This window comes from Hippichthys cyanospilos, chromosome 21 (genome assembly GCF_059441005.1).
Source record: "Hippichthys cyanospilos isolate Australia breed blue-spotted pipefish chromosome 21, RoL_Hcya_1.0, whole genome shotgun sequence".
NCBI classification, from domain to species: domain Eukaryota; kingdom Metazoa; phylum Chordata; class Actinopteri; order Syngnathiformes; family Syngnathidae; genus Hippichthys; species Hippichthys cyanospilos.
In genome coordinates, this window is record NC_142389.1 from 261,225 (window position 1) to 280,989 (window position 19,765).

Sequence of the window (19,765 nt, forward strand, 5' to 3'; positions counted from 1 at the left end):
GTTGAAAAGGTGAGCTTTTGACTCGCGTGCTAAAATGGCGAGCGCTGGTGGCGTGGCGGTGAGTGGGCTAATCAAGCTAACGCTAGCATCTGTTGCTAGACCAGCTGCTAACGTAAACGCGTCTGGTCTTCTTTGCGGGTGACGTCACTCGTTTTTCCCCGTAAGGGAGTCGCGTAATTCCCGAAGTAATCCGACCTAGTATTTGCTCTTCGACTTTTAAACTTCGGGGAACCTTTCTGACGCCGTATCAGACCGCGAGACGTCAGCTTGCCCGCCATATTGGATGTGACAGAGCGTCAGTCCTCTTTACGAAGTGAAAACAGGCGAGCGCGGAGCAACGTGGGAGTGCAAAATGATTTCGTGAGTTGTAAAAGAAATGCGGTGATGCCGTCTTCGAATATGTACAAGTAAGCGTAAAGCCAAGCGAATTTTGTTGTTACTCCTAACGAGTTTATGCAGCTTCCGTGCAAAACTTGCACAGATAGATATTCGTTGAGGGCGATGGGCCCAGGAGCTAAAACGCCGCTCTTGCGGTCACAGTGCACGAGTCGGTGCACGGACGCCGCGAGGTGTTTTTGACTGTCAAATGTTTGCTCCAGCTCCATCTTCCCGTCTTCGCGTCGGCTGTAGACGCGGGACTCCGCGGCCGATGAGGACCGGGCGCCGCCGCCGCCCTTGACGCTGCTTCGGACATCGGCGCGCGCGATGGAAAGCGCGTGCTGCCGTGCGCCGCCGGCTTGCTGCCGCCCTCGCGCGCTCGTCCTGCACGCGCTCTTCTGGGGCCTGGTGGCCCTCAGGTGGGTGCCGGCCGGCCGCGCCTCGGCTCCTTTCTCTGCTTATGTTGCCGCTTACCTTGCAGGGTGTTTGGGGCGGCTCTGCTGGCTGAAGACAAACTTGCAGGTAACACCCAAGTTGATCTCTTAGTTAACTAGAAAAGAATATTTGGGAGGGAAACCGCTACCACGTCAAGTTTAAAGAATACTGCCAGGGTCCCGCCATCGTTTTTTTGTGAGCTTTTTTTTTTTGTAAGCGTGCCCGTCCCCCTCGCCGTCAAAAAATGACTTCTAAGGGGCGGCTTGTTGACTCGGATCTGCGCACGGCCGTCCCTGCTGAGAAAGTCGCCTCCGGAGATGAAAAACATAACTTTAAATTCAGACGTAGCGCCATACTGTCAACGTCCCTGAAAACTTGGGCGTAGCGCTCGCGTCGCCCGCGCGTCATCGGCCTCGCCGCGTCTCGCAGCCATCAAGACCACCGTCGCCGCCCCCTGCTGGCTCCTGGAGGAGTTTGTGGTGACGGCCGAGTGCTCGCAGTGCGACGCCTTCCAGGCGGTACGATGATTTGCCTTTGCCGCGCCGGCTAAGGCGACGCGCGCTCCGACCCATGCCGCCGTTTGCGTTCAGAAGACGAGGCGGGCGTGCGGCCAGACGGGCTACGTGGAGAAGGTCAACTGCACCAAATCCAACCGGGACGAGTACAAGAGGTCGGACGCGGCGCGGCTCTCTCCCGCGCGCCCGCAGAGATGTTCTCATCGGCTCTTCTCTCGCGCGCTTTCAGCTGCCGCTCGGCCGTCATGGAGGAACATCGCTTCTGGAGGTTTGAGGCGGCCATGTTGTCTGTGACGGCGGCGTCGGCCGTCTTGGTGGTCCTGCGTCAGCGCCGGCTGGACCGCCTGGCCTCCGAGAAAGTCCGCCGACAGATCGAGTCCATCTAGCGACGTGACCTTGCGACTCCCGACTTTGATGGCCGGCCGCAGGAACGTCCTGCTCTCAACCCCGCCCCCCTCCCAATTTTGTGACGTTACTGCACGCGAGTGAAAAGGAGCGCCAGCGCTCCCCTTTGACCTCTGAAAACGGACGCGCCGCGACTCCACGAAGGCATTGGCGGAGGGAGCGTCTCCGCCGGACTCCGTGATACCCGGCGCGCTAGTTTGTGGCTTTCGCCAGGCGGGAAAATGCCCCCGGCGTCGCGCGAGACGGACGCAATCCCAACTTTCGATCGCGGGCGGAAAGCCGCGCGACACGCGGAAGGCCGAATCGAAGCCCGCGCCCTCAAAAAAGAAGCGACGCAAACGTGTGGATGGGTCGCTACCCTGACTTTGAACCCTTCTGGCGCCTGGGACTGTCTTTTTCCAGTAATATATTTCAAAAGGTTTTATCTTCCAAATGGTTGGCGATAAAGGGGAGCTGTATAAGTTGCTCGCTGCCGTTTTGCAACTTTGGCACGTAAAGGGTTTAACGAACGCAACCGATCCCAGTTAAAAAGCGCTCTCTACATTTGTCAATCATTGAAAAAATGTTGGACTCCTGATGAATTGTCTTGACACTTTATTTCATCGTTCGAGTAATAAAGTAACCAGTGCGCGCCGGCGGCCGTTCGTGTTGTTTTGTGCGCAGCCGCGGGGAAAACAAGCGAGACCGCGTAGTCTGGATGGTTGCCGTCTGTCGACGTCATCAGCACGCGACGGTGTTGCTCCTGCGTAGTCGCTTGTTTGGAAATTTCCACCGGATTCCTCCGTCGAATCTCCGAACGAGCGCCCGTTTTCGGCTTTGGGTCGAAACCGACGGGCAGCACCGACGCCAAACCGAGCGGCCCGGATCGCGGCTGAGTTGCGGGGCGCGTTCTTTCGCTCGCTCGCCCGCCCGCCCGCCCGCCCGCTCCCGTCGATGGAGTACGCGAGGGGATCGGCGGACGGCTCCCTCCCGGCAGCAGGCAGCGTCCCGGCCTTCCTCGGCAAACTGTGGGCTCTGTTGGAAGACCCCGACACGGACCCGCTCATCTGCTGGAGCCCGGTACGGCCGACTCGCGCGCAAAGTGCGGGAGCGGGCGGGGGGTGGAGGCTAGCCGCTAGCGGCTAGTCGCTAGCTAGCGGCTGGAAGCAAGCGCCGAAGTCTTCGGACGGGACTCGGCGTCTTCCGAGAACCGCGAGCGCGTCGCGGCGATAGAAACGAGCGGAACGACGGCCGCCTCGGAGGGGCACGCCACTTTTGGAGCCATTTGCAGCCGTACGGAGTTGCGCTTTGGTCGACTATTAACCGGACGACCGCCGGTTCCTTTTACACATTTTGCCGAAAATGACATCGGCGACGCTTGGGGCTCAGGTAACGACCGTGAGCGCGCGTGGCCGGCGGGCGAGCCGCGATCGGCCGCTACCCGAGCCTTGAGCGCGGGCGGTACAATGTCTTTTCGGGGTCTTCGCCGGCGTCATAAATAACCTTTCGGAGGAGAACCCGATCGGGCTCCGCGCCGACTCGCTTTGCCCCGTCCCGACTTCCTCAACAAGTTTTTGTCCGGTCGGTGCCAGAGCGGAACCAGTTTCCACGTGTACGATCAGGGCCGCTTCTCCAAAGAGGTCCTCCCCAAGTTCTTCAAACACAACAACATGGCCAGCTTCATCCGCCAGCTCAACATGTGTGAGTACGCGCGCGCGCGCGCGCCGGAAGCGGCCGCCTCGCCCGCGACTGAGCGCTCCCGGCTTTCTCCCCAAGACGGCTTCCGCAAGGTGGTCCGCATGGAGCAGGGCGGCCTGCTGAAGCCCGAGAAGGACGACACCGAGTTCCAGCACCCGTTCTTCGTCAGGGGCCAGGAGCGGCTGCTGGAGAACATCAAGCGCAAAGTCACCAACGTACGGAGGGGCCCGGGTAAGAAGGCGGAGGCGGCCGGCGTGACCACGGCGCCGTTTCCGCCGCAGGTGCCGTCGGCGCGTCAGGAGGAGGCCAAGATCTCGTCCGACCAAGTCAGCAAACTCCTGGACGACGTGCAGGCCATGAAGGGGAAGCAGGAGACCATCGACTCCAAAATCCTGGCCATGAAACAGTAAGCCCCCATCCCCGGACCGGCCCCCTCGGCGGCGGCGGGGCGGCCTCCGACTTGTCGCGCCTTTCAGTGAGAACGAGGCTTTGTGGAGGGAGGTGCTGTGTCTGAGGCAGAAGCACGCTCAGCAGCAGAAAATGGTCAACAAGGTGAAGCTCCGCCCCCGCCCGCCGCCCCCTCCGCGCAAAGGTCCTCATTCTCCGTCTTGCAGTTGATCCACTTCCTGGTGTCGCTGGTCCAGTCCAACAGGCTCATGGGAGTCAAGCGCAAACTGCAAGTGTAGCCCCGCTCCGCCTTTAGTCCGGCCCGCTCCCGCGCGACACCTTTTCTGTTTTGTGCGCCCGCCCGCAGCCCGCTGATGCTCAACGACTCCGGCTCGGCGCACCCGCTGCCCAAGTACGCGCGGACCTTTACCCTGGAGTCGCCGCAGGCCTCGCCCTCCATCTTCCCCGCCGGCTCCGGGCCCGTCATCTCCGACGTCACGGAGCTGGCCTCGCCCCTTTCCGGGGAGCCCGTCTGGGAGCGGGCGGAAGAGGGGTGAGTCCCCGCTCGGGCTCGGCGTCGCGGCCCCGTTCCGCCGATGGTGTTCGTTCGGCGACCGCGAAAAGCTCCCGTTGCTCAAGCGGCGTCGGGCGCCGCGTCCGCAGGAAGAGGCCGGGCCCGGGGGAGGAGGAGGAGGAAGAGGAGGCGGCGGCCTCCGGGGCGGCGGCCTCCGGGGCGGCGGCCTCCGGGGCGGCGGCCTCGGGCGCGCCCCTCTCTCCCGCCGCCTTCATCGACTCCATCCTGCGGAACGACGAGGCGCCCCGCGCCGGCAAGTGCCCCCCGCCGCCGCCGCCGGCTTCGCGGCGCTCGGCGACCTAAACCCCCCGGCGTTCCTTCAGCCGCCGCCGACCCGGACCCGGACCCGGCTCCCGCCTGCCAGACCGTCATGTGTATGGACAAGTACGTCGGGCCGCAACGGCGGCGGCGAGGGCCGCAACGGCCCGCGCCGCCGCTCACGCACGCACGCGCGCGCGTCGCAGGTCGGAGCTGTCGGATCACGTGGAGACCATCGACAACGGGCTGGAACACCTGCAGAACGTCCTCAACAGCCAAAGCTTCGCCTTCGACGCCTCGCCGCTCTTGGAGGTGCGTGCTCCCGCGCCCGGCTCGACGCTCGGCGCGCGCATTCTTGAAACGTTGACGCGGAAGTAGAACGAGAACGGGACGGGACGGGATGAGATGAGATCTTCCAAAAGAAATCCTTTGTGACGCGCGCGGAGGAGAAGGAGGGGGGGCCGGGGCTCGGGCCGTTTCGCCAAAAAGGTAACCGGAGCGGAAAAAAACGCCTTTTGTGCGTCCGCGCCCGCGGGGCGCCCGCTTCTGGCGGACGACGGGTCGAAAGTTTCCCGACGCCGAGGAAGCGATGGCGCGCCCTGCCGGCTCTCCAAACGCTGCGGCTTTTTCATTCGCGCTCATGCTAGTCAGGGCCACGTAGTTCCCGACTCTTCTTGTTCTTTTCAACGCCTTAGCCGCCGCGGACTCAACAGGCCGCCCGTTTGGAAATAATGGCGCGGCGTCTTTTGCCTGGCGCGCTTGGCTCCTTGTCTCGAAAATGAAAAGAAAAGCCGTCGTTGACTTGTATTGCTTTCACGCGCTGAATATTCCATATCCTGCCTCTAAAATCAAAGCAAGTGTGTTCAATGGGAGGAAACAAAAGAAAGCGAAGGCGATTTGAAGAGATATTTTGACCCAAGGTTCTCACCCTGTCCCGCGCCGACTTTTGTGCGTTCAGTTCTTCGGCCCTTCGTGCCCGCCGGGAGACTTTGACATCAGCGCCTTGGACATGGTGAGCGCCCGCCGGCCTCTTCCCCTTCGACCTCGTGAGCGACGACGGACTTTTTGTCTCGCCAGCTCTTCTGCGACAACGCGCCCAAATCGGCCGAGGAAATCCACGACGACGGTAAGCGGATGCGAGCGACGCCAAAGATTAGGAAGAGCAAAGTAGCGGAAGCACCTGGCCCTCCGCGCGGGGGAGGGGGGGGGGGGGGGTGCCGGGCCAAATTTCAGACTTCCCGCACGCCGGCGGACAGCGCCGTAGGCCGAGGTGGTGGCGTGAAATGGCCCCCACCCACCCCCGCCCTCCCCTTTTTTTCAATCACCTCTGACTGCTCGGTCAACTCTCGAGACTTGGCTACGCGGCCAGGGGCGGCGCCGAAAAACATCGAGCCCAAAAGGATGAACGAAATCTGTCCCGGACTGCGGGCCGGCGGTCGGAGACCTTGTTTTTAGTCCAAAATTCTTTTCGTCTCGTTAGGAGAAAAAGACCCAAAAAAACCCGATGGGAAAATGCCGGACCGGATACCTTGAATCGGTTTTCCCCCTTGATCTCACACCTGGAGTTTGGGCGGCCGGCCGGCCGGCCGGCGTATTTGGGCTTGACTTCCTCCCCCGCTTTGCCACGGGCGCAGGGAAGCAGCTGGTGCAGTACACGCCGGTGCAGACCAGCGAGGCGGGCGCGGCGGCGGCGGACCTCCCCTCGCTCCTGGAGTTGGACGAGGAGCCTTTCTTCGGCGTCGACTCGGACCTCTGACGCCGCCCGGGCGGGGCGGGGCTCCTCCGCCCGTCCGTCCGTCCGTCCGTCCGTCCGACAACGGGCTCAGAGGTCACGCTCCGTTTTTTTCTTTCCCCTTTGCTTTTTCCCCCGTCGGAAGAAAAGGGTACTTTGGGAAAGGCGGGCGGCGTATCGATCGTGTCGGGGCGGAGACGGGCGCCCGACCCGCCGGCGCGGGCTCGCGGCGTCCCGCCGTTCAGCCGAGGAAAGGGAAACGGACTCCGCCGCGCGTTTGTTGGCGGCGATACCTCGATTGCTGTTGATTTGCCATGTTGAAAGGACACAAAAAGCTTTCTTGCAAAGTCATTAAAGGACATTTTAATGTCAAGTGGGCCCGCTTCTAAATTGGGTTACACAAACGTTATTAAATATTTCCGAGCCAAGGCCCCTCCCGCCCTCCGGCGCAGCGGAAGCGGCGGCGGGAAAAGCCCACCGGAGGCCGGTCAGCAGGTGTCCTCCGGGTCCACGTTGTCTGCAGCTGCGGACGCAAAGGGCGTCAAACGGCGGCGCGGCGCCACGGCGGCGGCCCGGCCTTGCGGCCCGGCCTTGCGGCCCGGCCTTGCGGCCCGGCCTTGCGGCCCCCTCACCTTCAGGACCCTGACCCCGAGCGAGGGACGCGGCGGCGGCGGCGCCGGAACCTGCCGAGAGCAAGCCGGGCCGGCGGCGCGCAAACCACAAGCGTCATCGTCGCGCGTGCGCGCTCGCCGGGAGGCGGGGCGGCTGACACTCACCGGCCTCGCGGGGGTCCTGGGACGCCCGCGTGCCACCTGCGAGCACGCCGGACAAAAGTCAGCGCCGGAGCGCGGCGGGTCAAAGGTACGAACGGCCGGAGCCCGGCGCGCTTTTATCCCGCGGGGGAACGTCGTCGACGCTGACGTCGGACATTGATTTTCAAGAGGGGGTCCCGCTCGCTCGCGGAGCTTAGTGTGGAGTGGCCTCCTTTATTTCTGATTTCCAAAGACCATAAAAATGATGGCCATATTTAGGAATTGTAACGTTATGTTACTGGTAACCCCGCCAACCGGCCGACGGGCATTTTCAAAAGCAAGACAGTTTCTCGTTTTCATTCTTCCTTCCTCCCGCTTAGCGTCCAACAAAAGAGTACTGAGACATCTAGGGGCACGGAGTGGAATCGCAGGCAAACGTCCCGCAAACAACAAAGTAGAGCACCGAGAAAAATCCAACTCACCGGAGTCCAGGGACGTCACCGCTGACCCTGCAAAGACTTTCGCGCACACACGCACGCACGTTGAAAATCGGACGCCGGCCGGCGAGCCCGAAACGGCGGTGGCTTACGTGAATCAGTCGCCACGGTAACGGCGTCGGTGCGCCGCGCCTGCGCGCCTGCGACAGACGTCCCAATAATCATCCTTTCGCTCGGCGCCGTCGCGCGCGCGCGGATGCGCGTACCCGGCAGCGGCGAGTCGGTGGAGGCGAACCCCGGCGCGAGCGCCGACGACTCTGCAAGCCGAGTCAAGACAAGATGAAACCAGGCTTTATCGTTGGGAGCGTTTCACGCCGTGTCGCCTCCACGTCGAGCCGTGGCGAGCGAGCGAGCGAGCGAGCGAGCGGACTGGAAAACGGCCATTGCAACAAGTCGGTAAGTTGCTTTTTCTCGGGCTCTCGGCAAGGCCCGGCTTTCCGGGGCGCTTAGCTCCACCGGGACCGCGGGGGAGGAGGCGTGCCATTTGCGCTTCTTGTTTTCGAAACTTCGGCACGGCCGAAGCCGAACTCGTGTCGGCGTTTTTTTTGTTTTGTTTGGGGAAACGTTCATAAATGGGGTCCTTGGAAGAAAAAAAAAGCTCACCCGCGCCGTCCGGGCGGAGGCGGGCGGCCTCTCGGGCCGAGGTCCAAAGGGGAAGGTCGGGAGCGGTCGCGGGGGGCCCGGACGCGGGGGGGCCGGTCCCCCGGGCGCCGGCCGAGGGGAGCCGTTGACCGCGGGCTTCCGCCCGAGTTCCGTCCGGGGGCGTCGGACGAGGCGTCGCTGCGGGACCGGGGACGGCGGGAGGGATGAGAAAGCGGGCGCGGGCCGCGGCGCCGGCGTCGCCCACCTCCGTCTCGGTCCGCCGGCTGCGACTGTCGGCCGCTCCCTGTCGGGCGAAACGCGGCCAGCCGCCACTTGCCGAAGCCTTCCGCGGACGGGGTTCGCTACCTACCGCTTGCCGGGGACCCGTCTGCGGAAAGAAAACAGAGCGTTGAGCGAAGGGCCCGGGAAGGAGCGCCCCTTCCCCACCGGGTCCCAAAGTTTGCTCGGCGAACCCGCGAGCCCACCCGTCAGACCTTTCCAGCGAGGAAAGTCGGAAGGGGACGGCTACGCGCTAAGCGTACGCTCGCGCGATGCGGGCGTGCTCCGCCGCATTGCAGCGATAGCGGAAGGTCGCGCGTAGGATCCCATACGGCCGTCTTTCCGTTACCTGCTTGTCGCGACGGCGAGGAGGAGGAGGAGGAGGACGCTGCGGGACAAATAGCGCAGGGAGGTTTACGAGGCGCGCTCCTTTTCGCCCCCGCGCCGACGGGACGGCCGAGTACTCGAGTGCGGACGGGCGGGCTGCGCGGCGGGAGTGGAAGGCCGTCGGTCGGAGGCGCCTTCCCAGTCCGCTCGCTCCGTGACGTCCGACTCCGTCAAACTTTCTTCGTCTGCGCCCAAAGCGGGGGGATCACGCGCGGCCGTCGCTCGCCGCGGAAGAGGAATCCCGGACGGCCCACCTGTGGAGTCCGCCCCTCCCGTGGCGTCCGCCCCGCCCGTGGAGTCCGCCCCTCCCGTGGAGTCCGCCCCGCCCGTGGAGTCCGCCCCGCCCGTGGAGTCGGCCCCGCCCGTGGAGTCCGCCCCGGCGGGCTCACCTGCCCAAAGGAAAAAACATCACGTCCACGTGGGAGCCCTGGGCGCCACCGCTGGTCGAGAGCGTCCGCCTCGGCGCGGCGGTCTGAAGCCACCCGATTTTTGGCGTTTTCGGCCACGGCGCCGCCTGTATCCGATCTTTCGACGGCACGCGGATCGCGCGCTTTTGGAAGGCGGCTCACCTGCCGCTCCGTTGTCCCCGCCCGTTCCCTTGGGCGGCCGCTCTCCATCCACTGAAAGCCCAGGAGGAAAGAGGTTCCATCCGGCGCCCGTCATTGTCTCGAAGCCACGTGAAAGACCTTCGCCCTTGGGATGCGCGTCCGCCGCGCGGGAATCTGCGGACACAGGCGAGCGCGCCGGCGGTGATGGCGGTCCCTCGGAATCCCCGGCGGCGCGAGACGCTTCGACCGCCTTCGCTTTCAGGCCTCGCGGGGCTCGGACGAAGGCGCCAACGTACCTGGCCAAGCGTCCGACGTCCCGCGCGACCGTCCCGCAGCCGCCGAGGCCTCCCGAGAAGCTGAGGCGTGACAAATAGCCGTCGGCCGGAAGCGCGCGCCCTCGGCCTCTCTTCCCCGCCCGCCGCGCGCTCACCTCCGAAGTCGGGAAGGGACGAGGCGTCGGGTCCCACGCCTGCCGGGACAGACCACGAGGATTAAGCGGATGAATTCGCTGGGAGGCGGCCGGCCGCCTCGGAGACGGGCCGGCCCGAGCGCGAAGGGGACGAGCCGGGGACGGGCCGGGCCGGGCCGAAGGACCTGAGCGCCGCACCGATTTAAGCGCAGTGACGAATGACGAGACGACGCCCGTCTTACTTCTCGGGGCGGGACTGCGCCGGACCAAATGATCTTTGGAGAATGGGGGCGGACCTACCTGAAGGCCCCGCCGCGCTCCGGCGGGCGCCCGGAGGTCCTGCTGGAAAGGAGGGCGGAGGGTGGGTGAATGGCGCTCGTGTTTCCTGCACTTAACGAAAAGCTTGACAAAGGTCGACTTTCATTCCAATCTTTCGTTCGGCGCGTTTATGTGCGACTTTGTTTTGCGGGAAGGTAACCAGGTGAAACGTGGGCCCCGTCTCACCCGCCTTCTTTGCGGCGGCGTCGTCATCCGAAAGTAGAACACATCCGCGTTTCGCTTTGGTCGCTCTTTGCCTCCAACGGGCGCCGGCTCGCTCGGGAAGGGGGCGCCGGCTCGCTCGGGAAGGGGGCGCCGGCTCGCTCGGAAAGGGGGCGCCGGCCCGTTCGGAAAGGGGACTCGGCTCGGCCCGGCCCGGCCCGGCCCGGCGCCGCCGCGCGTCGGCCGGAACCTTCCCCGACCGCCCGACGCCATTCGCTCCCCGTTTGCGCGCCCGTTGTCATCCCTCCCGCTTTTAGAAGCTTTGGGATCCCGTCGCGGCTTTGGGCCCGCGGGCCAAAAGGGCCCCGTCGGGCCGACGGGAGCGCGGGCGGAGCCGCTCTGAAGCGAAGCGAAAGGGGCGAGCGCGGCGGGCCCGGGGCCTACCCTCGTCCTCCTCGGACCGCTCGCCCTCCGCCTCCTCGGTCAGCTCCGCCTCCTCCCGCTCTGGAAAACGGGCAGAGGCGTTCGCGTCGGCGCCGGGCCGACCCGACCCGGGGCCGTTTCCCTTCGGCCTCACCTTCCGCGGGAGCCGTCCGCGCGGCCGTCGCCAGGACTACCAGCAAGGACATCAAGATCAAGTTCCTGGGGAGCGCAAAGCAACGGTTCGGCGGTCGCTCGATCGCTCGCCCGCCCGCCCGCCTCGCGTCCCGCCCGTACGGACGGGCGCCCGCTAGGCCATCCGTGCTATGGCGTCGCTGTCGCGCGCGCTCGTTACTCGCTTAGCCGCTAGCGAGCGGGGCGGGTTTACTCACCCGGGCCGCATGGTGATGTTTGTCTGCTCACGGGATCTGCTTCAAGCTTTTATACCCGGGGGGCGGGCTTACGCCATCAACCGTAGCGGGGGGGGGGGGTGAAAAAGTGTATATATATCAAATCTGCCTTTTGTTTCCCGCGTCCTATTCCCCCACTATTCAAAAAGGACTATTGAAAAAGGACGCTCGGAATTTGCTAGGAAGGGTTTTCCCACAAGCGCCACCAAACAGTCAAAGTGCCGGATCCACACCACGCGTATACGTTTATATACTACACGGCAGTAGCTCCCATCGGATTTGCTTCCCGCCCGCTTCCGTCGGGGCTTTCTCCCGCCGATCGGCTTTCACCGTCAAAGCGCACTTGTTGTCTGCGCGAGTCATGAGAAGCCCACCGGGCCGGCCCCCTCCTTCATGGGTTTGGAGAAACTTCATCTCGTCTCATTCATCCGGGTCGCTCTTCCGCGCCAGTAAGCGGAGCCGCGCAAAGCCCTAATCTTCTGCTCCCGCCGCGTAACCCGAGCCCGGCCCCCTGCACGCACACCTGCAATGAAGTTCAGATGCCCTCCCAAGTAGGCGACGAGAGACGAAAAGCGCCCCCGCCCGCCCGCCCGCCCGCCCGCCGGCGACCGGACCCTTTTCCGCCGCCTTCACCGACATGACTTAGTCCGGGAGAAGGAGCTCCCGCTTTGGGCCCGCCGCGGAGTCGGACGCCTCGCCGTGGACACCGAGCGGAGCCCGATTGCGCTCTCGCGACCGTTGGGAACCCCGTCGCGGATTTCGGCCCCCCTGAAAAGAGCCGGCTCATTTACGGCCAATCGCCGTTCGTTTTCTCGGGATCCCCCGGAAGAATCCCGGCGGATCCGCCCGGACCTCGTCGGATGGAGACGCGGGCGCCTCGCCGGCGAAGAAAAAGACGGACGCGTGACTCTTGAAACTTTATTAGCGCACTACGAGCGCGACGCAACGGACGCGTATGTACACGTGGGCTCAGCGGACGGGGGAAGCGGGCGGCGAGCGCCGGACGAAGACTCGAAGACCCCGATGGCGCCGCGGCGGACGTAATCCAGGCGGCGGCGCGCTTCTGCAAACACAAAAGGCACTTGCCGCGGGCCCCGTCCGAGACCCTCGCAAGGACACTCGAAGGATAGTCACCCTCTTAGTCGGAGGCGGAGGGTCAGACTCGCTCCTGAAGAGAGGGAAAGGCAAGAAGAATGTTTAGTACGGATTCCCCCCGGCCAGCTTTCCGCGCGTCTCAAAGTCGAGGCGTCGGTGGTGATTTACCCCGAGGCGGGAGCGGGCGGCGTCCCACTTCTCCACGAGGGTCGCTGCGAAAAAGCCAGAAACGGGGTCGCGGATTAGCTCGGATTAGCTCGGTTTACTCTTCAGACTTATCTGTCACCCTCGGTGGAGTCCAAGATTCGGGGGCGCCCCTCGGCCCGTTTGACGATCCGCCGGTCCTCGGCGGCGTCCGGGCCCAGCTCAACCTCCTCCGCGCCGACGGCGGCGTCCCGCCGTCCTCTGTCGTCCTTGGACGAGCCGTCCCCCTCCGCCCCGATCTCCTCCCCCTCCATCGCGTCCGGCTCGTCGGACAAGTCCGTTTCCGGTATCTGGCTTCCTTCGCGCGCCCGTACGTCCTCCGCGTCTAAGACCTCGGGTCCGAGCTGGCCGCCTTCCCCCAAGTCGAGCGCGGCCATCGGGTCGGACTCCGGGTCGGAGTCCGGGTCGGACTCCGGGTCGGACTCCGGGTCGGAGTCCGGGTCGGACTCCGGGTCGGACTCCGGGTCGGACTCCGGGTCGGACTCCGGGTCGCCGCTCGTCTTCTCGTCCGCCTCGGGACTCGCCCCTGCCGACGAAAGGCGGCAAGCTCTTCGGCCCGGGCGGCGAGTCTCGGCCCCACGTCGGGACCCGCGATACGACCGATCGTCGAGCTGACCTGATTCCGTCGATTTCGACGATCCCGAAGTCTCCGGGGATTCGTGCGATTCCGGGGGCTCGGCTAATTCGGGGGAATGGGCGGACTCCGTGGATTCGGCGGCCGCTTCCGCCGACTCGGCGGACGTCGGGGATTCCCCCGACTCCGGCGAATCGGCGGACTTGAGCGACGCCTCCGACTCTGAGGATTGCGCGGACCCGGGTGATTCCGCGGACTCCGACCTATCGGCGGGATCTGACGATCCGGCGCCGTCCGGCCTATCCGCAGACTCTGAAGATCCCGCCGCGTCCGGCGATTCGGCCGACTGGGCGGGCTCCGCCGAGTCGGGGGGTGCGGTGGGATCCCCCGCTTCCGGAGACTCTGCAACTGCCCGGCAATCGCAAATGTTTCTCAAGCGTCTTACCCGTCTCAATTCCGTCGCGTAAAAAGTCTCTCGGTAAGAGAAGGCGACAAGCGGCACTACCTTCGCCGTCCGCAAGGGACTTGTCAAGCTCTTCCGCCGCACCATCTGTGGAGATACAGCGCGCAGACGTCCGCGTCTCGGCTCGCTCGCGGACTGAGATTTGCCCGACTAGCCTCCGCGCCGACGCGCGCCGACGCACGGCGACTTTGCGGTCCGAAGACCGTTGGCGGACTTTCTTTTTACGTCGGGAACGGTACCGCATGCGGGATTTCTTCGGGAGCCGGCCGGAGACGCGCTACCTGAATCCGTGGCGCGGGAAGCGTCTGCGGACGCGAAGGTGACAATTCGGTCAAGTCGCGAGGCGCGAAGGAGTCAGAACCGGATGACGCGGAGACTCAGACCTTCACGTTCCGCTTGCTCGCGATCCTCCTCGTTTGCTCGCGCTGACCCACGCAAAATGACGGACGACTCTTACGAACGGCACGAGGACGCGGCGGCAAGGCGGCAAGGCGGGCGGAGTCGCGCGCTACCTTCGGCTGGCTCCCGGGAGTCGTCGAGATCTGCGGACGCAAACGTTCCGGTGGGCGCCGGACAACGCGCGGAGCCGCGAACGCCGCCGACGCGCGCACCCACCTGGAGAAGCGGACGTGTCGTTGGACGCCTCGGGAGCTGAAAGAAAACGGGGCGCGGCTGAGAAGGAGCGGCGTTCGGGACCGTTTCGCGCTCCTTCGGTTGCAGGGTTTTGGCGGGGGCGCGATGGTGGCTACAGCCACATCTTTTTTCCAATTAGCCTGTCGCCTTCCCCTCCGAGTCCCCGCCCAGCGACGCCGCGGGGCGCCGTCCGAGCGGAGCGCTCGCGTTCCGATTCGGCGCGAGCGACCCCGCCACCGCTTTGGCTTTGGCCGCGTCCCAAACCGAATTACCGTCAAGGTGAGCGATCAGCGGCGCGCTCCTGTCATCCGTGGACGTCATTTCAAAAGGAGCTGCAACAAACAGGTTCCGCTTGTTGCACTTTGACAATGGATGACAAAAGGCAAAACAAACGTGACAGGAAAAACGCCGGTTAGCGCCGCCGACGTCGTATCTCACCGGGAAGCGGGGCCGCCGCGCAAAGGGTGACGAGCGATAACAGTGCGGCACACCTGCGACACACGCGCGCGCGCGCGTTACAGGTACGTTACAAGTAGAGCGCGGGCGTCTCGATGGGCGGGCGGCGCGAGGGTTTCTTTTCACGCGCCGACCGCAAAGTGGTTTGCGCCCGCGGGACAAAGGGGGCGAGCCGGAGGAAAGTCCCCGTTGCGGTCGTTCGCCGACTCACCGTGTCAACATTCTCGGAGGGGAGGACGGCGCGGCGGGTGTCGGCGGGATCCCACTGGAGCTCGTCCTGTCCGGCGGGCTGGGCTTCAACCTCTCGTCTGGCGGCGGGGGCGCCCGAGGCTTTTATGGGCCGGCCTTGGCCCCGCCTCCTCCCGCTCCACCCGCCCCGGCGCCCGGCCGCCGGCCGGGCGACTCGGCCGAGAGGCTCGCGCGGACCGCTCCTCGGTACGAGAGGCGGGCGAAACGGAGGAGCCGCAGGTCCGTCCGTCCGCCGCTTCCGGATCCGCGGGGGCCGGCGCGCTGGCGCGCTTCCGCTTTGCGCTTCTTTGCCGGCCGCCGAGTCGCGGACCGCGCCTTACTTCCAGGCCAGATGCCCTTGCCCTTACCGCCTCGGAAAGAAGTGCGAAGCGGAAGCGCGCCAGCGCGCCGGCCCCCGCGGATCCGGACTTGCCCGCACCTCGCCCGGAAGGCCCAAAGCTTCAGGTTCCACCGCGGCCCCGGCGCGCAAGTCCCGAAACAAAAAAAGGACGCCGCTGACTCGTCACGCCACGTCACCTCAGTCAAAAGCGCCAGCCCTCTCCCGCGCCGCCCTTTGTCGCCGCGGCCGCGAAAGCTGAAGGAGGAGCGAGCGGCCCGCATTCCGCGCCGACCCGACCGGCGGGATCGGCAACCGCTCTCCAGATAGCCGACACTTGTCGCGCGCGCGTCCGGGAACTCGCACCCGGTTTAGCGCGAGGAATGAAAAACTTCTTGTTTGGCGGAACTGTCGGGAGCGAGTCGCGCCACCCCCGTTTCAAGATAACCACCTTCTTCTCCACGCCGACCGAAAGCGGCGGCCGTCAAATGTTTCTGTGGGGCCCGACGCATAGCGATCGGTCGCCGGGCCCCGAAATATCCCCAAGTAAAGAGGCGACGCATAACTTGGTAGGCGCTGCTGGAAAACTCGCGCCCGCGCGCCCCATTCCGACCGTCGGCCGGCAGACGGCAAAGTCCGGTCCGGAGCCTTTGCCGGCGGATTCGTCCCCTCGGCGCGAAAGAGGCAATCGGACACGGAGTGCAAAGGCGCATGCGGTATTCATTGACGGCTCGAGGACAGTACGATGGCGGCGAGTGTCCGGAGAGACACGCGGGAGGGCGGACCCAAAGCCCCAAACGTTTACGAGCGGGCCCGCCCCGCCGCTTTGGATCCGCGCTTGTCGGCTCGCTTCCCGGGCGCGACTTTGGCTCGGGGGCCGACGGCCCGACCCCTCGCGAGGTCGGGGCGGCGGCCCGTCTTGTCGGGGGCCGGGATTCGGGCTCGGGTCGTCGGGGGGCCGACCTCGTCCCGCCGTCCCTTGTCCGCGCGCTCATCGGCTGGAGGGAAAAAACAAAACAAATGCCGTCCGTATCAACGCTTCTTGAGGAAAAACCTTAGCGAGTGGCGGGGCGGAGGAGGCGGCTTCCGTTCCGGCTCCCCCCCCTCCCGTGCGGAGTTTGCGCCATCTCCCCGTGCCCGCCGCTTCCGTTCCGGCTCCCCCCCTCCCGTGCGGAGTTTGCGCCATCTCCCCGTGCCCGCCGCTTCCGTTCCGGCTCCCCGCCTCCCGTGCGGAGTTTGCGCCATCTCCCCGTGCCCGCCGCTTCCGTTCCGGCTCCCCCCCTCCCGTGCGGAGTTTGCGCCATCTCCCCGTGCCCGGGCGCCGGCAAACTAGCGAGCGCGAGCGGCGGGCGCAAACCGCTCACCTTCCTCCGGCTCGGCAGCTCCGTTGTTCGCGGCGGCGGCTTCCGCGAGCAGACGGAAAACGGCGATGCGCCCGGACGGCGGGGAAAGCGCCGGGCGCCCGGCCGGGCGGGACGCAGCGACGGCCTTCGCCATGTCGGCGGCGCCAGCTGCGGGAAAGCGAACGGTTCGAAGGGGTGGGTGAGATTTCCAAGTTTCGATGAGCTTTCCGCGCCGCCGGCAGGAAAGTTGCTGATGGTTTTTCAAAGCCCGACTAGGCGCCCCGCCTTCTACTCGTACTCGCGAGCGCCGGCGTGCGGCCTCCCGGACGTCCGTCAAATTCTTTTCAAAGCGACGGGTCCTTGAGTCCACTCCGCGAGCGCCGCTGATAGCGCATCCGCCCGATGCGGCGCAAAGTCTTATTTTTGCGCTTTTCCTTGCCGCTTTTTTTCGCCGATTTCTTTGAGAGCGCGCTGATTCGGGGCCAAACATACCGACTCCCCTTCCTCGACAAATTTTGGTCTGTGAAAAATGCCGGAATAGAACGGTGAACGGCGCGGCCTGGAAACGATCCAGGGAGCGCATGGCTTTGACCCGAATTTGTGTTTCGGAGCCCAGCGCCCAGCCCAGCGCCCAGCCCAGCGTATTTCTCGGCCTGGGCAAAAATAAACAAACGGATGGATGAAAGAGCGGCCGCTTGGGTCGATTGGTTAGATGAGGCCGGGCGGAAGCGGAATTTTTCGAAGCGCCGCAAAGTCCCGAGCCGACCCCCGCGACCTTTGCGCGGGCCCGTCGGAGGCCGGGCTCGAACCGGCGCCGGGGCCGGCGGGCGAAGGCCGGGTTGCCCCGAGAGCCCTCACCTGCGGGGAGCTCCTCCGACGCCGAGTCTGCGGAAGAAAGAGAGGCGCGGGCCCGTGAGAAGACGGCGGGCCGCCCGCGCCGGCGCGGGAGCGAGCGTCCGCTGACCGTCGGCGGCGACGTCCGCACCCGTCGGCGCCGCCAACGCCGCCAACGCCGCCAACAGCACCAGCGCCCTTCTGCTGTTGGAAAGCGCCGCGTCAAGGTTGGCTTTTGGAACGGGGCTTTCCCGCTGTTTTTTCCCGCTGTTTTTTCCCGCTGTTTTTTCCCGCTGTTTTTTTCCCGCGCTTTCACCCCCGTCCGCCGCGCCGCAGCCGCGCCTTTGCTTTCCATCTTCCGGGAAGCGCGCGGCGATAGAAGGAGGTGCTAAGGAAAAATCGGGCTAACTCCCCAAAAGTTGGCACGGCCCTAATCTCAGGGTGGAATGATGTATCCCCAACTTAAAAGACCCAAGTTACTGACCCTTAATATAATGTGAATAAGCTGGCGGTACGCCCACACGAAGTTGCCGAAAGCGACCGATCAAGCTTCCTGGAATGGTGCCCAATTAAAAAAACAACAAATCTTGCTGCTTGCTGCTTGCTGCTTGCTGCTTGCTGCTTGCTGCTTGCTGCTTGCTGCTTGCTGCTTGCTGCTTGCTGCTTGCTGCTTGCTGCTTGCTGCTTGCTGCTTGCTGCCGGGAAGTGTACTATTTTCATCTTTTTTGGCACGAAGAAAAGAAAAAAATAAAGCGTGGAACGAAAGGGCCCCCGGACCTAACGGCGAGAGCGGGCCCGGCGCTACGCAAGGCGGACTTTTCTTTGCCGGAGCGGAGCTGGAAGGGCGTTGCATTGTGGGAGCGGGGTCCTACCTGGCCAGCATGCTGAGGTCACAAGGGTCCGTGCCGGCGCCCCGATCGCTCGCGGTCTGACTGGCCGCCTCCGCCGCCGCCGCTTATATACATGTCCCCAAATGTCACCGCGCGTGTGCGCGCGCGCGCGCGCAGGCGACGGCGAGCGGACGGGGAGGCCGGCCGGCGCTGGCGACTCGCGGGAAACGCCGCAAAATTGGGAAGGCCTCCAAGTCCGAAGGCCTCCGCGTTGGGCCTTGGCGCGCCGTCCGCCGAACGGGGCGCAATATTGGGAAGCGGACCGACGGGACGGCCGTCGCCCGCGGGGAAACGGGAACGCTGGAAACGTCCCGACGGAAGGCAAATCTTTGGAGTAGCAAAAACGGCGGCTTCCCTCGCGCGAGTGATCGGAACCAGATCGAATCGGAACGGGATGAAATCGGAACGGGATGAAATCGGAACGGCGCCAATGGCGCGGACAGTAGCACTTCCGAGCCCAAATCCATTCTTGTTTACTGGCCGTTTGCCCCCTTGTGCCTCAAAAAAAAAAGAAACGCACTGGACGATAATCGCACGGGGTTCAAAGCGGGGGAACACAGAAAATGCCATTTTTTGGATGGAATCCGGGCAAAAGATGGATAGTATTATGATGGCGCACAGTGAAATTCCACAATTTCCTTTTAAAAAGGTCCATCCCCCCCAAAAATGCCAAACACGGGCATCCATTCGTGGGCTGCGTGCGCGTGCGCGAGCGTCTGATGACTTTGCGAAGTGAAACTCTTCCCGGTTGGCCCCATCCATCAGGGGTCGGCCTTTGCGCGGAATCCCCCCCCCCCCCCCCCCCCCCCCGCCCCGCCCGCCGAAGGTCGGCCGCGGCTTGGATTTCCATCCGCCCCGTCCGGAAGAACAATGGGAGCGGAACCGGCCGCAACCCGAGCGCGCTCGGCGACGGCCGGGCCGGACCGCCGCAGACGCCGTCCGGGCCTCAAAGGCTCCTCTGTCTCCGAGCGTAAGCCGAGTCGGTCGGGCCCGCCGAGCCGCGGCGAACGCGGCAAAGGTCGAGCGCCTCACAAAAGCGCTTCTCTTTCTTGACTCGGCTCCCTTTCCTGTCCGGCCCAAACCCTATTGGTCTGCGCATGAAAAAACAAAACAAAAAAGGTTTCACGCAGCTCAAGCGTGACGGCAAGAAATCCTTCAAAGCTCGGCGCGATTCCCCAAATATAAGACACAGTTACTAACCCTTTTCTGGCTTGTATAACGGACGAGCCGACGTCGGGCGGCCGCCGCAGCCAGCGGCGCGTTTTCCATAGAAGAAGCGAGCGGGCTGAACCGACGTCCGAGCCCGTCCTTTTCTACGCTCCGGAACGTCGGCGAAACGGAGGCGGCGGCGGCGGCGGCGCGGTTCCGCCGCGATTAAGAGCGCGCCGGCCGGACCACCCGGAGCGGTATTCCGTTTGGCCGGTTTATTAACCGCGGCCTTTCGGCAGACGATCGTAAACTCGGTGAAACGCGGACGCCGCGCACCTTAAGGTATTTGCGCCGAAGCCAACTCCGGCCGCGTCGCCCGGAAAAGGAGAGACGGCCGCTCGGGGCGCATTCGACGTCAATCGTTCGCCGACCGC

General features: G+C 64.8%; 5 protein-coding genes across 11 annotated transcripts; 2 read left to right on the top strand and 3 right to left on the bottom strand.

The window, feature by feature from the left end:
- Nucleotides 1-654: 654 nt before the first annotated feature.
- jtb (jumping translocation breakpoint) lies at nt 655-2,367 on the top strand. 2 transcript variants are annotated; one of them, XM_088405162.1, is made up of 5 exons: nt 655-797; nt 860-900; nt 1,243-1,331; nt 1,404-1,483; nt 1,558-2,367. In XM_088405162.1, exons 1-5 carry the CDS (start codon nt 706-708, stop codon nt 1,712-1,714), a joined length of 459 nt encoding a protein of 152 aa, XP_088261288.1. In that variant the 5' UTR covers nt 655-705; the 3' UTR covers nt 1,715-2,367. The 2 variants fall into 2 exon arrangements, with proteins under 2 accessions (XP_088261288.1, XP_088261290.1); XM_088405164.1 differs by having other exon boundaries at nt 1,407-1,483.
- A 95-nt stretch (nt 2,368-2,462) lies between these two features.
- On the top strand, nt 2,463-6,734 carry hsf1 (heat shock transcription factor 1). 2 transcript variants are annotated; one of them, XM_088405160.1, is made up of 13 exons: nt 2,463-2,792; nt 3,305-3,413; nt 3,489-3,625; nt 3,692-3,816; nt 3,887-3,962; nt 4,025-4,086; nt 4,165-4,350; nt 4,461-4,624; nt 4,695-4,755; nt 4,836-4,941; nt 5,588-5,641; nt 5,707-5,755; nt 6,264-6,734. In XM_088405160.1, exons 1-13 carry the CDS (start codon nt 2,667-2,669, stop codon nt 6,383-6,385), a joined length of 1,377 nt encoding a protein of 458 aa, XP_088261286.1. In that variant the 5' UTR covers nt 2,463-2,666; the 3' UTR covers nt 6,386-6,734. The 2 variants fall into 2 exon arrangements, with proteins under 2 accessions (XP_088261286.1, XP_088261287.1); XM_088405161.1 differs by lacking the exon at nt 2,463-2,792 and adding an exon at nt 2,800-3,101.
- On the bottom strand, nt 6,411-11,000 carry LOC148405935 (uncharacterized). Of its 3 annotated transcripts, none has more exons than XM_088405158.1 (16): nt 10,873-11,000; nt 10,740-10,799; nt 9,837-9,875; nt 9,703-9,762; nt 9,428-9,580; nt 9,113-9,247; nt 8,936-9,043; nt 8,821-8,859; nt 8,563-8,580; nt 8,458-8,496; nt 8,214-8,390; nt 7,817-7,867; nt 7,703-7,750; nt 7,596-7,631; nt 7,138-7,173; nt 6,411-7,044 (listed from the first exon to the last, which is right to left on the bottom strand). In XM_088405158.1, exons 1-16 carry the CDS (start codon nt 10,922-10,924, stop codon nt 6,731-6,733), a joined length of 1,365 nt encoding a protein of 454 aa, XP_088261284.1. In that variant the 5' UTR covers nt 10,925-11,000; the 3' UTR covers nt 6,411-6,730. The 3 variants fall into 3 exon arrangements, with proteins under 3 accessions (XP_088261284.1, XP_088261283.1, XP_088261285.1); XM_088405159.1 differs by having other exon boundaries at nt 6,708-6,884; nt 6,994-7,044; nt 7,703-7,867; XM_088405157.1 differs by having other exon boundaries at nt 7,703-7,867.
- Nucleotides 11,001-12,029: 1,029 nt separating this feature from the next.
- On the bottom strand, nt 12,030-15,144 carry LOC148405936 (uncharacterized). 2 transcript variants are annotated; one of them, XM_088404247.1, is made up of 13 exons: nt 14,762-15,144; nt 14,533-14,585; nt 14,367-14,426; nt 14,077-14,112; nt 13,974-14,003; nt 13,845-13,886; nt 13,701-13,766; nt 13,504-13,548; nt 13,041-13,406; nt 12,507-12,950; nt 12,389-12,432; nt 12,260-12,293; nt 12,030-12,188 (listed from the first exon to the last, which is right to left on the bottom strand). In XM_088404247.1, exons 1-12 carry the CDS (start codon nt 14,770-14,772, stop codon nt 12,282-12,284), a joined length of 1,209 nt encoding a protein of 402 aa, XP_088260373.1. In that variant the 5' UTR covers nt 14,773-15,144; the 3' UTR covers nt 12,030-12,188; nt 12,260-12,281. The 2 variants fall into 2 exon arrangements, with proteins under 2 accessions (XP_088260373.1, XP_088260374.1); XM_088404248.1 differs by having other exon boundaries at nt 13,743-13,766; nt 14,762-15,141.
- A 671-nt stretch (nt 15,145-15,815) lies between these two features.
- LOC148405937 (uncharacterized) lies at nt 15,816-18,207 on the bottom strand. 2 transcript variants are annotated; one of them, XM_088404255.1, is made up of 5 exons: nt 18,165-18,207; nt 17,423-17,496; nt 17,317-17,343; nt 16,480-16,626; nt 15,816-16,113 (listed from the first exon to the last, which is right to left on the bottom strand). In XM_088404255.1, the coding sequence occupies exons 1-5, from the start codon at nt 18,173-18,175 to the stop codon at nt 15,917-15,919; spliced, it is 456 nt and encodes a 151-aa protein (XP_088260381.1). In that variant the 5' UTR covers nt 18,176-18,207; the 3' UTR covers nt 15,816-15,916. The 2 variants fall into 2 exon arrangements, with proteins under 2 accessions (XP_088260381.1, XP_088260382.1); XM_088404256.1 differs by having other exon boundaries at nt 17,423-17,493; nt 18,165-18,199.
- Nucleotides 18,208-19,765: the final 1,558 nt, after the last annotated feature.